Source organism: Fringilla coelebs, assembly GCF_963513975.1.
Source record: "Fringilla coelebs genome assembly, chromosome: 25".
In the NCBI taxonomy this organism is placed as follows: Eukaryota; Metazoa; Chordata; class Aves; order Passeriformes; family Fringillidae; genus Fringilla; species Fringilla coelebs.
In genome coordinates, this window is record NC_140051.1 from 6,984,863 (window position 1) to 6,998,365 (window position 13,503).

The 13,503-nt window shown below is 53.4% G+C and overlaps 1 protein-coding gene across 1 annotated transcript in view; it reads right to left on the bottom strand.

Moving 5' to 3' along the window:
• Window positions 1–672: 672 nt before the first annotated feature.
• Window positions 673–13,503, bottom strand: part of ARHGAP32 (Rho GTPase activating protein 32) — a gene marked incomplete at both ends in the record, with an annotated part of 143,236 nt that continues 130,405 nt past the window's right edge. Inside the window, 8 exons of the mRNA XM_084221634.1 lie at window positions 673–2,913; window positions 4,016–4,890; window positions 5,530–6,381; window positions 6,952–7,026; window positions 7,944–8,089; window positions 8,863–9,064; window positions 11,025–11,170; window positions 12,420–12,527. Of these exons, the coding sequence (XP_084077760.1) occupies window positions 673–2,913; window positions 4,016–4,890; window positions 5,530–6,381; window positions 6,952–7,026; window positions 7,944–8,089; window positions 8,863–9,064; window positions 11,025–11,170; window positions 12,420–12,527 (4,645 nt within the window). The remainder of the gene's footprint in view (window positions 2,914–4,015; window positions 4,891–5,529; window positions 6,382–6,951; window positions 7,027–7,943; window positions 8,090–8,862; window positions 9,065–11,024; window positions 11,171–12,419; window positions 12,528–13,503) is intronic.

Here is a 13,503-nt window from a genome sequence, read left to right on the forward strand (position 1 = left end):
TACAACAGAGAAATGTGAAGGAAATGGACTTCTTGTAGGCAGAAGCAGCTTGTTAATAAGCAAGAAATGTAACGAGTATGTTGTGTTCTGAGCTGGCTTCAGAGCCTGTTCCTCAGGCTTGAAGTCAAACAGGCTCAGAGCAGCTGCAGTGGATGCAGCCATGGGAGAGGAAGGGCCTCAGCAAGGTAGAGGATCCCTGGGGAGGCCTGCCCAGCCCCACTCTTTCTGTGTAATTCCGAGGATCCTCCACGGCCCTTTCCTGGGAGCCAGCCTGGGACGGGCAGTTTACAGCAGGATGGAGCTGCAGGCACAGTCCATCGTGCACAGCCCGTCATACATGGGACCCTGGGCGTGGGGAGGAGCAGCCAGTGTCACATCTGGGAAGGGAAAACTCCTTCCCTCCCTGCTCCAACAGCATCTGTGTCAGCCCTGCCTGGCCTCTGGCAACACCTGTGTGCCAACAGCCTGCCCTGTCCTCCCAGGCTCAAAACTACATGAAAATCTATAGCTCTACTACATAAAAACAGTGAGTGGGGACCAGGGGAGGGCTGAGGGGGGTTTGCTTTGCTCGCAGGGGCAGGGTCAGGGAGTTTTTTACTGTCACTGAAAAAATAAAACAGTCCACTGTCCAGCAGAGGCTGCTTAGACTCTATCCCTCGTCCCCCCCACAGCTCACTCGACGTGCACCTCTGTCTCGGGCCTCTGCAGACACAGCTCTGTGGGGAGGAAGGCTCCCTGCCCCAGCGCCGTGGCGTAAGTTCTGCTGTGCACGTGGGGGAAGCCGGGGGGCACGAAGCCCCCCGCTCCAGCATAGCCCCCTCTTTGGTGCTGAGGCAGGGTATGGTAATCCTCCAGATTATCGTACTGGGACACCACAGTCATCGTGCTTTGGCGCTTGCCCAGGGTTTGGTAGGGGTACAGCAAGGCAGAGTCCCTCTCCATGGGCTCGGGGTGCTCCCGCATCCGGAGGCTGTGGCTCCGCTCGGGCTTGGGTGGCGGCGCCACGGGAGGGGCGGCGTGCTCCTCCTCCTTGTAGCAGTCTCTGGAGTGCTTCTCCATGGATGCTCTGCCTCGGGGCCTCTCCAGGTCTGGCCTGTCCTCTGCCAGCCTCCCCTCCTTGTGGTTCAGCCTCAGGGTCTCCTGGCCGGCTGGGATGTACTTGCTGCCCGAGTGCTGGTAGCCCATGGGCTCAGAGGGCTCCGGGCCACCCTTGGGCCTGTACTCGGGGTAGGGGGGCCCATTTTTGGGTTCGGAAGGCTGCCTATGGTTGGCTTCCTGCTGCAAATACGTCCTGTGCTCACTGCTGCTGCTGCCTGGTTCGTGCATCTTCCTGTTCCGGATGCTGCTCTGCTTCTGGGGCAAGGACGGCTTCTCGGGCTGCCCGTTCCCATAGCCCCCACCATGATATAGGGCTCGGTCCAGCTCAGGCTCCGCGTGCTGCCCATAGTAACGCTCGTCCCCTTCGGGTGTGGCCGCCTTGGCTGGGTACCTGCCCTCCTTCCCTTCTGCCACCGTGAGCAGGCCACTTTTGCCAGGATCCGATTTGCTGCGCAGGTGGACGGCATCCAGGCCCCCCAGCTCATCCTGCAGCAGCGGGGCCACGTTGTCGTACTGGGACATGAGGGGCCCTTTGACCTTCTGGCGCGTGCGGCTCTCCCGGCGGATGGACTGCATGCGGTACTTCTCCATGTCCTCCAGGTCCCAGGACATGTACATGTGCTTGATGTCCGGGGCGGGGGGCACGTCCCTGCTCACGAAGCTGTGCTCTTTGCCCAGGTGGTTGATGAGCCCTGCCCGGGGGTAGGCGGCCAGGCTGGGGTAGCGGTACAGGCCCTTGCCCTGCAGCCGGGACACGTAGGGGCCAAACTCGCGGCTGGGCAGGCCGTGGAAGGGCCGGACCCGCACGGTGCTGTAGGGATCTAGGTCGTAGAAACTTGCGTCGGCTGCAGTGTAGAAGGGGGAGCCGGAGGAGCTGGAGTAGGGACTGTAGCGATAATGGACCCGCCCGTTCTCAAAGTAAGGCTGGAGCTGCGTGACGTGATAGTCAGAGTGGGGCTGATACGGCTTGTACTGGTAGAGGGGCCGCGGGCAGTACACGGGCTCATCGTCCGGGGGCACCTCTGTGCGGGAGATGGGCACGGAGCGGATGGCGGCGGCGGCGGCTGGGCCGGGCACGTGGAGCGACTGCACCCTGCGGATGGTGGGGTACGGGGGGGCCTCCTCGGCGTAGCCGGTGCCCCGCAGCCCCGTGGAGCTCACAGAGGACACGAAGTCGGTGCGGCTGCGGGGCTTGGGGTGCAGGCCCGGGGCAGAGCCCTTGCCCTGCGTGCCGTAGGAGCTGTAGCGCGCGCCTGCGGTGACGGGCGGCTCTGGGCGGGGTGGGTAGGGCTGGTGCTGCTCGGCCTTGCCGTGGTAGCTGTGGGCAGGGACGCTCTCGGGCCGGTACTGGTGCTTGGTGTGCAGGTAGCCGTCAGGCCCCACGGGCTCGGGAAGGCTCTCTGTCTTGGGGTGCGGCACGTACACCGGCTGCAGGGACGAGTGCTTGGGAGGTGGCGGCGGTGGCGGCGGCAGCAGCGCCTCCTCCACGGAGGATGCCAGCATGGAGGAGGCCAGGAAGGAGTGGTAGTTGGAGTTGTTGATGGTGTCCGCGTTGTTGGAGTGCATGGCTGCAGCAATCTTGCTCTCCAGTGTCCTCACGGGAGGCACGGGCGGGGTGAAGCTGTAGGAGGAGGGGGCAGGGACTGACTCAGAGCGCAGGTGCAGCGGGGGAGCTCTCGTGCTCTCCCGAGGCTTTTCCAAGTGGCTCTGGTGGCCTGCGGGCACAGAAGAGGAGCCACGGGCACTGGAACTGCTCTCGGAGACAAAGCCAGGCGTGGGTTCCGGAGGCTTTTCAGGTGCAGCCGTGCTCCACATCTGCAGGGAAGAAAGCAGAAGAAGTTAGGGACAAGCAGCTTTTTCTCTGCTGTTGTGCAGTTAGAACATTCCAGACACTTGTATAGATCAGCTCCATTCCAGCATATCTGTGCCTGATTTCTGTTTGCTGGGGACTGACAGATGTGTAGGTTCCCTCTCTCAGCATGGGAAGGCATGATGCCACTGGCAGTTTTTAGGGACCCATCACAACTGGTGTGTTCTGCACATGCCAAACCAGAGGAAGGGAGGAGGTGGCTGTCTCCTCACACATTACCCTCAGTGTTTTGTTAGGTGATCTGCTTTTAAATGTCTGATGTTAATGAAAATGTTCCTGGATTTAACCTCCTCAGGCCCTGGTGAGGAGAACAAGAAGTGCAGTAAAGTAGAAATTCTTGCCTTAAATGTGGCTGCAGGGCTTAGGATGGGCTGCAGCCAGCTGTGTTTCATGGGCTGGAGGCTTTGGATTTCTGATGGAAGTGTTTCAATCCTGCACAAGCAATCTAACCTGCTTTGTTTAACAGAATCACAGAATCACTGAGTTTGGAAAAGACCTCTGAGATCACTGAGTCCTACCTGAGATCAATCCTTCCCCCTTGTCACCAGCCCAGAGCACTAAGTGCCATGTCCAGTTGCTCCTTGGACACCTCCAGTGATGGGGGCTCCATTAGCTCCCTGGGCAGCCTCTTCCAATACCTAATAACCCTTTAGTGAAGAAATTCTTACTGTTGCCCAACCTAAACCTCTCCCGGTGCAGTTTAAAACTGTGTCCTCTCATCCTTTCACTGACTGGAAAAGATCCCAACCAGGATGCTGGAAGAGGACCCTGTCAGAGGATGCAAAAATTCTTCTTTCTCAGCATTCTGAACTACCAATCCCTCTGTCAGCTGCCCCTGCAGATACTTTTTTCCTTAAAACCAAGGAGAGTAGGTATTCTGGGATGCTCCCTTAGGAAAGCAGCACAGGATTTCCTGCAAGGCTGTGTCTGTGTTATACCCACGTCACTCCCGGTTTCCTGCAAATCCCGCCCACTTGCCATTTGGATTTGGACTGACATTCCCAGTGCTCAGCAATTCAGAGGAGCTGTGCAGGGAGCAGCACGTACCTGCCCAGAGCCGCTGGGTGCTTTGGCCGCTGGCACCTGTCCCACGGCTGCCTGGTGCTCCTGTCTCTGTGCTGGGGCCGTGGCCGTGCGCGGCACGGGCGGGACGGTGACATCTGCCTGGGGGGCGGCCCCGGCCGGGGCACGGGGCTCAGCTGCCATTCCCGGCAGGGTGCTCAGGTATGGCACTGCGGCCGGGGCGCCCTTGTCCCCAGCAGGACCCACAGAGGGAGACTGCAGCTTGTCCTCGGCCGTGCAGGGAGCGTGCAGCTTGTCCCCGGCCAGGCCCGCGCGCAGGTGGGGCTGCTCCACAGCCAGCTCCGTGCCGGGCAGCTCCCGCTCCGGCAGCGTCCCAGGGCCGTGCAGGGCCGCGTGCTCCCAGTCCCCTACGTGGGCCGGGAAGGCCTCCTTGTCCCCCGCTCTGCTGAGGTGGAAGCTGGACTGCTCCTGCTCCGCATCCCTGCTGCCAGGCGTGTCCCCAGGCATGCCCGTGTCGACAGGCGGGGGCTCTTGGCCTCCAGGTGCGCCGGGCGGGTGGTTCTGCTCCCCGGCCGTGCCTCGGCAGTCCTGCTCTAAAGGTGCCCCGGGCTGGAAGTGCAGGCGGTTCTCGGGCAGAGCAGTGAACAGGTGGAGCTTGTCGGGAGCGCCCGCAGAGAGATGGAGCTTTTCTAGAGCTGTGCCAGCTTCAGCCTCTCCATAATTTGTGCTTTCAGCATGAGCATCTCCTGGCCTTTTGTGGGACTGGGCGGATGCTTGCTGTGCGGACTCGGCTAACGCTAGGGCCAGCATGCGCGCTGCGTTTTTCGGAGGAGGAGGAGGGATAAGAGACACAGAACTGACGGGAACAGGATCCTGGGGGGAGTCGAGGGCAACTGCTCCTAATGGGGGGAAAATTGAGAGAGAGAGTGATTTTATGTTACCCAATAAGGAGAGTGACCTTAACGACTATTATAAAAAAATAGATGCTCTCCACACTTTCACAGTGGCAGTTCCTTCTGATGTGAAACACCTGTGTCTCACAGGCAAACGCTGCTCGACAGCACAGCAGTTCATCACAAAGAGGAAAAAACCCAAGAGATTGTCTAAAGGCTCCTCTTGCATTTCTAGAGGTAGGAAGGAGGTAGCAGAGAATGAGATACCCTTACACAATTTTGATCATAAGGTTTTAGGCGGAAAGGTCCCTTCTTCGAGTGTTGGCAGATTTTTAATTTAAAAAAGGAAAAGTCTTAGATGGTCTACTGGCTGAAATGATTGAGAAGGACATGCTAGAGATTTTCACGTATGAGAGGATGGGGAAAAAAAAAGCAGAATATAAAGCATTATGGAAATTATCCGAGATTTGTGTGATGTAGGGAGAAGGCAGAGGTTAAGACTTTACTGATCTGCACAGCCCTGCAAGACACTCGTGACCAGAACTGACGGGCAATCCCCTCTCCTAAAGGCACGCAGAGGAGGACGGTTCTGAGAGCAGCTCCCCTTTGGAACTTAAAGAAAGAATGGAGGAAAATGCACTGTACCTGGCTGGGTGTGTCCACTGGGTACAGTCTTATTCTGACTGCTTGGCATGGCTCTCTCCCCTTCTTCTGGTAACTCTGCTTTGCAAGCAGTCACTAGCTGGGGATGCTGCAGCTCTTGGTGGGCTCCTTCCCCTGTTCCTGTTTCACTGCTTTTCAGGGGCAAGGACATCTGGGTTGGGGACCTGTTTGTGATCTCAGTGATGCCAATCTCTTTGCTCCAGCTGGAAGCAGAGGAGTTCCTGGATGTAGTGGGCACTCCTCCCATGGCCTCTGGCACACGGCTGGGTAGCACAAAGGAGATGGGTTCTGTGCTCAGTGGTGGAGATTTGATGGGCTTTCGGGCTGTCTTGGGCGAGAAGCTGAGGGGTTTGCAGGCCTGCTCTTCCGTGGGGCTCAGGTCCAGCGTAAAGAAGGGACTCATCTTCTCCTGGAAAGGGGACACTGGCTCAGAGCTTGTGGCACTGCCTGGGGTCTGGGACTGGCTGCCTGATTCTAAATCCTTCTTGAACAGGCTTGGCTTCTCCTTATTGATATCGACGGACTCCAGCAGGGAGGTGCTGCTGTCCAGGCACTCGGACTCCGCCTGGGGGGGGCTGCACTGGAATGACATGGGGTCGAAGTCCAGGCTGGCAACGCCAATGTCCGGTGGGCTGAGGTCCACATCCTCCGAGGAGCGGGGAGAGATGAGGGCGGGGACATGGATGAGCCCCTCGTCCCCGTCGCTGTCGTCGTGGGGGAGGTTGTCGTAGGAGTTGCAGCGGTTCATGTTCCCCAGGAGCTCCCCGTTGAAGGAGGCAGACAGGGCATCGCTGCTGGACCTGGGCCTTCTGGGCCGGAACAGTTTGGATTCACCTGGAAGTGAGGAGACACCGTGGGTCAGTGACAAGACCTCCTGCCCAGGAGGCCAGGCCCAGTTGGGGGTGATCTTAAGGCAGTGAGAGGCTCCCCTGGTGATCTCTGCACACAACATCATTGGCAGTGACTGCTTATTCCATTTGCTTAAACTCTGTTACATCACTTGCCAGGTGTGATTTAGTGTGAAACTAAGCTGTGTGCACAAGCAAAGACACTTTAAATCACTTTAAATGTGCTGAAGGCCTTCCTCAGAGAGCATTTTCCTCCACAATGCTGTCCTGTCAACCTTGCAATAGCAAGGGGAGGAGCCAAGGAATGAATATAAGCAGTGTCAGCTACACCAGAGCAAGAGGTTTGCTTTTTTCAACCTTAAAAGCAGGTGAAGCTATGAAGAGCATTTCTGTGAGACCCATCTGTGCTGGGAGCAGAAAGCTACTTCATCAGTTAGCAAGTTCAGCTTCCCCTGGAGAGATGGAAAACCTGCCCTGTTGAATATCTACAGCCAGAGATGTCAAAGTTCCTCCCTTAATCCCATTTCTTGGAAGTGCAGGTAGGATTTTGCCTTACCATCCACAGCATGCAGAGAGGTGAGGGACTCCTCACTCTTGGCCGAGCGGAGCGTCCCGCTGTCTCCTCGTCCTCCTGAGGGAAGGAACCACCCAAGGGAAGGATCAGTTAGGAAAGGGGTTTACATTTAGCTGGGTAATGGTGGCAGGAAAAACACAAATGCATTTCTAGCACCAACATCACTGTCCTGAGAGTAATCTTGTTTTCAAGGTGGGTTTCTGATTCTCATTTTCCCTGGAAACAGTGACCAACCCAAGTGATGACTGCAGCAGGTGACAGGCTCGGAAACAACTTCCCACAAGCAAAACCCCTCAAAAAGGGGGAAGGAAGGAACATTTACAGACCCTGTTTTATGGGCACTAAACAAGTATCATTTCAGTCTCTGAGGAGACAGTCCAGAAGGGCATCATAAGAGAGTGTGAAGACTGTGAAGGCAAGAATTTAAAGACTGACCTTGGGCAATGAGGGATAAAAGTTCTCCCGGGCCCATATTTTGGGATTTGTGATGTGTTTTACAGCAAAAACACGGTGTTGCTATTTTTAAGTTTGGAAAGAAGCAAATTATATATGAAAAAGGCTGAGAATTCCACCTACATATGTCGGCTGTGGCTACAAAGGGCTGTTGGCTGCCTTCTCAGGGTACTCTGGTACAGCTTTTGGAGGGAATGTGTTTGTGGGAAGGTGCCTTTCCCTCGTTTCATCTTCTGAGAGCAGCAAGGGGAACCAGAACTGCATTCTCATTTCATAATGAGAGTGTCAGAAGGAATTATCCTGTGACTAATGATAGCAGCAACCACATTTTATCTTTCCAAAGCTGTTCCAAGCAAAGCACAGAGCTGTGAGCCCCGGCAGGCTCCAGAGCTGCCCGAGATCCATTGGGAAAGAGCTACTGGAGGTGTCATGCACGGCTTGGACGCTAGAAGGAGATAAAAGCCCACTGGAAACATCACTCTGCACTGCTGACAACCCCGGGCTTTGGAAGGGGGCCTCACCTGCCAGGGCTATGGCTTTCATTTCCGAGGGCTCGCTGGGGTTGCGCTGCAGTTTGCGCTTGGACACGGAGGAGGATTTCCCCAGGTTGAAGAAGGAACGCCAGCTCCCCACTGGAGACTTCTTCATCTTGCTGGGAGGCCTTTTCCTGGGGAGAGAAAATGGAACACATGGATGGAGGGTGAGCTGCAGCTCAATCCTGGCTGGTTGTTATCAGCATTCTCTGCTTTCTGCTCAGAAACTCCTGGTTTCTGCTTGGAACCTCCCTCTTTTTCACAGCTGAGGATGTTTTCTTTCTTCCAGCTCAGCCCTAAAGTCTTGTTGTGTAAATTACCCCAAACTCCACAAAGCAGCTGCAGTGCAGGTGAGGAAAGGCTCTTCCTTGTCCAGTCCAGCAGCCAAGGAATAGATTTTCTGGAAGAAGCCCCAGTTCTCTGGGAAGCTGGGCAGACATAAAGGTGTTCAAAAGCATCTCTCACTCCTGCTATAAAACCACCTTAGTCTCCTCCACTGCCATATTTAATTTCTAGTGTCCTTGAGTCGGTCCAACTGCTCCATTTCAAGGGAACCTGGATTTGTGACAAACACTTAGTCCTGGAAAACCCCAACATCTGCAGGTGTTCACCCTGTTTACATTTCTGCGTGTGACTGGTCTGTGATGAGAGGCATCTCTGCAACACAGACAACATGGATTTATACACTAAATGATATCCCTGGTGAAAACAAGAGGGAGTGGAGCACAAATTATTTGGCTAAACCAACACCACTGATGTGAGTTGAATCCTCCCAGAGTCAAAAGCAGGTGGAAGACTGGCCACAGTATTTACATATATAACAAGTCTGAAGGAAATATAAGCAAATTCCTGCTGTATTCAAAATAACACAGTTATGACACATGCTGGAGAGGAAACCTGTCTCTACCTTTCAGATGGGAAGTCAATGACTGTGTGGAATTTCCCCTGCAAAGCTGCTGGGCCTTCTCCCACTTCGATGTACTTGCTGTCTGCCACGATGGGAGAGTTGATCTGGGCCTGTGTCCGTGCCTGAGCCTCCTCCAGCGTGAGCAGCTTCGTGGAGGGGGAGGACACCAGCAGGGACTTGGGCCGGGATAAAGAGCTGTGCCCTGCAAGGGAAAACCACAGGCAACAGGGAGAGTCAGCAAACGGCAGTGCAGAGATCAAAGCTCAGCTCTGTGTGTCTAGGGAGGTGCTGTGTTTTTCTGAACCCTTGTTATCCCCGCCATTGAAAGATGTGGACAAAACGTGGTCACGTCGTCACAGATATGTTGATGACTAAAAGAATGATGGCTTAGTGTATTTAAAAAAAAAAAGCAGAGGCAAGCAGGTAGGATGGAAACCTTTGTGACACACTTTCCTTTATCTCTATGCAAGAGCCAGTAAAGAAAATGATGTTTTTCCTTTGTATAAAGCCTGTCTGGCTCATTCCCAGATTTCACCTCTCGGTGTAGCAGGAAATGCCACGTGTGACTGAAGCTGCTACAAGCCAAAATGCACCAGGACACAGCAAACAGAATCTGCTGTGTGGCCTGCCTGTGGCCTTTAGAGCTCGTGCCCGGTTTTGGTGATGAATGTGCAAAATCTGAAAGTAACTGCTACTGCCTCCTGCTGCTGACAGCTTCAGTGGAGAGATTATGGGGAGTCTGTTGTAGGAGCAGCTCTTCTGTGCCTACCATTGCCTCTTGCACAGGTGTTTCTAGGGTGATTCCCAGGTGAGTTCAGGGCTTTGGGGAAAATGTGCCAGTGCAGACTATCCTGCTTGGTCCAGTTCCATGGCTGACCCTGGAGCAGCACAGCTCTGTGTGAAGGACACAGAATCTGTGGGGGGTGTGGGAGCTGTAAACTTCACTCAGCTGTCCTGGGTTAAGTTTGGGTTAAAACAGGTTGGCAGCACCATTTTTCCCTCTCACAGGTGGGTGCAGGAGCTGTGCTCACACCCAGAGGCTCCCAGGAAGCCATTCTGGAATGCAGAATTCCTGCACTTAGCCAACCCAACAGCCTGACCCTCCTCCCTGCCAGGTCTGTGTCAAAGCCACTGAATGCAAATGACCAAGTCATTAAACAATTAGGCGAATTTACATGGGCCATTCTAAGCCTGGATAATCATCTGGCTGGGATTCTGAGCATGCTTATCTTCCTTCCCCTGGCAGACTCAGCCTGCTGGGGCTGGCACTGTGAACAGCCAAGCTAACCTCTGGCTTCCATGGACTTAGAACTGTCCTACAGCAGGAGAAAAAGCTGGACTTGGATCAATTCTGCCAGGCTAAGCAGAGGTAGGGTTTGTTTAAAAGAAGGGAACAGCAAATACAGTGGAAACACAGTTCTCTGCAGTCCCCAGGTGGTGCTAACTGCAGTAGCTGTGCATGTTCCAGGCACAGGCAGGTTATCAAGGCAGATGGTGCAGCCTTAATGCTGCTTAGGAGCAGGAACAGCCTGTGGCAGCCATACTAACACAGAGAGTAAACTTTCCTCCTGGTGCAACTCTGCTCATTCTCGATGGAAAAGATACATGGTCTCAGTTACTCAAGGGAATTTGTAGGCTCTATGGCTGGGTGACATATCAGGGGCTCCAGGTTCATTCCCCATTCTAAAGCAACACCAGCGTGAGCAAGTGCAAGATTTCAGTTTCTTAGCCTCAACATGACTGAATGCAGAGAGACTGCGTTATACCAGCTCATTCTATTTGTGTTCTAAGGTATGGATGAGGGCAGGCAGACTTAGCTCCTATGGGTAAGTAAGCAGGAGCACCAGTAAAGATGGTTTTAAAAAGGAGAGAGAGCAGGGGACACAAAGATTTAAGTGATTCCTTGCAATTTCTCAGTGGTAGGACATAAAAGTAGAAGCCAAACATTCATGTCTGCATTCCTGTGGGGCATCCTTGGCCTTTAAGAAAGGTACTGACAGCAATTTCTAAAAGCAGGCCATTTCTGTCTGGGTTCGGACACCCCAACCCAGAAATGTGCCCTCTAGGTTAAAACAAAAGCCATGTCCATGTCCTGGAGGAGGCTCAGCCAGCCATGCAGTGCTGCTGCTCCTGCGTGGGGGAAGCAAGCCTGTGACACACACCTGCCCCATCGCGGATGACGGAGCTGAGCTTGGAGCTGAAGAGCACATCCACGTGGTTCAGGATGAACTCCACCACCACCGACTGGATCCGCACCTCCATGAAGGCGGCCGTGCCGCTGAAGCAGGCGGACTCGATCTGCTTGGACCTGCAGAGGGACACAGGACAGGGAAGAGGCTCCTGCTGGGCGAGGCCTGGGCACCTGTGGGGCTGCAGGGCCAGGGGCTCAGGCACAAAAGGCTTCAGGGCACTTCTGGGGTTAAATCTCAGCAACGCTCACAAATGATCACTGACTGTGGGGATTTATGGCCAAACTTCAGATCCAGGTTCAAGCCTTACTCATGGGGCAAGATGAACATTGGGCTGGGAGGAAAAGGGAGTGTGGGACAGGTGTGAATTGAGGTTAATATACTGAACAGCCAAAATCAAGAGCTTTTTCTTAACTCATTTCCATGACTGGCAAAGTTTAAGGCAGTGCTGTTGTATAAACCTACTGTGGCCTCTAAGAGGATTTTCCCTCAAGCAGGAAGTGTCTCCACCTGATCCTACTGAGTGAATGCCCCAGCAGTCACCAAAGCAAACTCAAACACGAGGTCACTCCACTGCTTGTGGGAGAACTGCCAGAAAGAGGAGCCCACCTGCATGAACTGGGAGTGTCCAAGGGCAGACTGGACAGGGCTTGGAGCAACCTAGGGAAGGTGTCCCTGCCCATGGCAGGGGTGGCACTGGATGAGCTTTAACACCCCTCCCAATCCAAACCCTTCTAGGATTTCATGATGAACTGTACACTCAGATTTCTCAGGTTGGTAAAAACAGCGGCTCAGAAATCAGTACAATAAAGGGCAGGGGGATAATATTTTTTTTCTTTTAAAGCAAAATTTTTAAGTTACACCATTAATTTTAAAGTGCCCAATCATCCAGATTCAAAACAGATTTATCCAAGTTAATTTCTGTAAGTTTGAATTCTTGCAGCCAAAAGCTGTCAAATTAGACTCTAGAGACTTATGCAGTGGGAAATCAGTGATGCCACTGTAGAAATTCTCCTGGATGATCAAGGACATATCAGTCTCATCTAACCAAGAGAAGAGAAATTATCCTCTAAAAAAGGGCTCAGGGAATTCTTCCTTGTCACTACTGACAGAACTGCAGCCAGTGGAACTGTGTTGTGTGAGACAGGATAACACAGGAGCTGTTTTACATCGCTAGATCAGGAACTTGCCAGCTGATCTGAAATCCTGCTTAGAATATTTTCCTGTATTTTACAAGAGGAGAAGAGTACACTGGTTGAAGAGAGGAAGAGCTCTTTCCAGCTGCTGAAAGCTGGGATTTTCTGGAGTATCTGTTGCTTATGAATGTAAACATTTCTTTTGTATTGAAATGGGAAAATCCCAGAGTACCTGAGGAGGTTTGGAGCCCAGACGATGGCCAAGTTCTTGGTGTGCATATTTGTGATGGAGCAATAATCAGCCAGACGAGCCAAGTGTCTCATTAGGAACTCCAGTGTCCTGGAAAACAGGAGAGAGGCAAATGTTCAGCACCACTGAGCAAAGCCAGGCTGTGATCCACAGCACAAACCCAGCTCATTATTTCCTTGTGGTTTGGCAGCTCCCAGAAAGGAATGCTGAACTCCTTCCCCTCAGCCCCACTGTGGACCTGGCTTTGGCAATAGTGACACAAGCTGGGCTGAGGGGAGTCTCTCCTGACTGGTCCAGGCTCAAGGAAAGGACAGTTCCAGGAAAAACCCTTTGCAGGCATGTGGGGCTGTGAGGGGCTGCTCAGGGATGTGTGGGGAACGATGTGGAATGCTAATCCTGGGATGGGGGGAATATTGATTTAGGCACCTCAGAACACTGAAAATACTGGCTGCAGGTTTCTCAGAGGCGGGTAAGGCAGATAGAAGGTTAAATTTCAGAGGCTTCTGTTCACATTAAAAATGATGAGATTTGTATATTAAGCACTGTTGGGTTTGATATATGCTAGGGAGGAAGGAGCAGGAGGTGGCAGCGAAAATGCTGCTGTACCCTCCTGGTGCCCCTGGCTTGTGTGTGTCTCACAGCCTATCCTTTTTGAGGCGAAGGGAGATGGAACAGAGAGGGTGTTCTGGGGCTCAAAATTCCACAAATAGACAAGATTGGAAGTGAAGAAAATGGCTCTGTCTGGAAACCAAACAGACACCTCCTGCCTGCAACTTCTCATCACTGAGTAGCAGAAAAGTAAAGTGTTTTTTCCTCTTTCCAAGCAAAACCCAGGAAAGGAGAGCAGCACCCTGTGACCTACAGCATTCCACATCCTGCTGTTGGCTGTGCCCCCTCTCTGAGAGTCACGTGCTGCTGGTACCAGAACCCAGTTTAACCAGCCCCATAAAGTAAAAATCATTTCAGGGAAAAGGTGAATGGAAAAGAAAGAGAACAGTTTATTTTTGAAAAGGCCACACCTCCTCAATTAACACCAACATTGCAATTAGTTACTACAAGTAGCAGC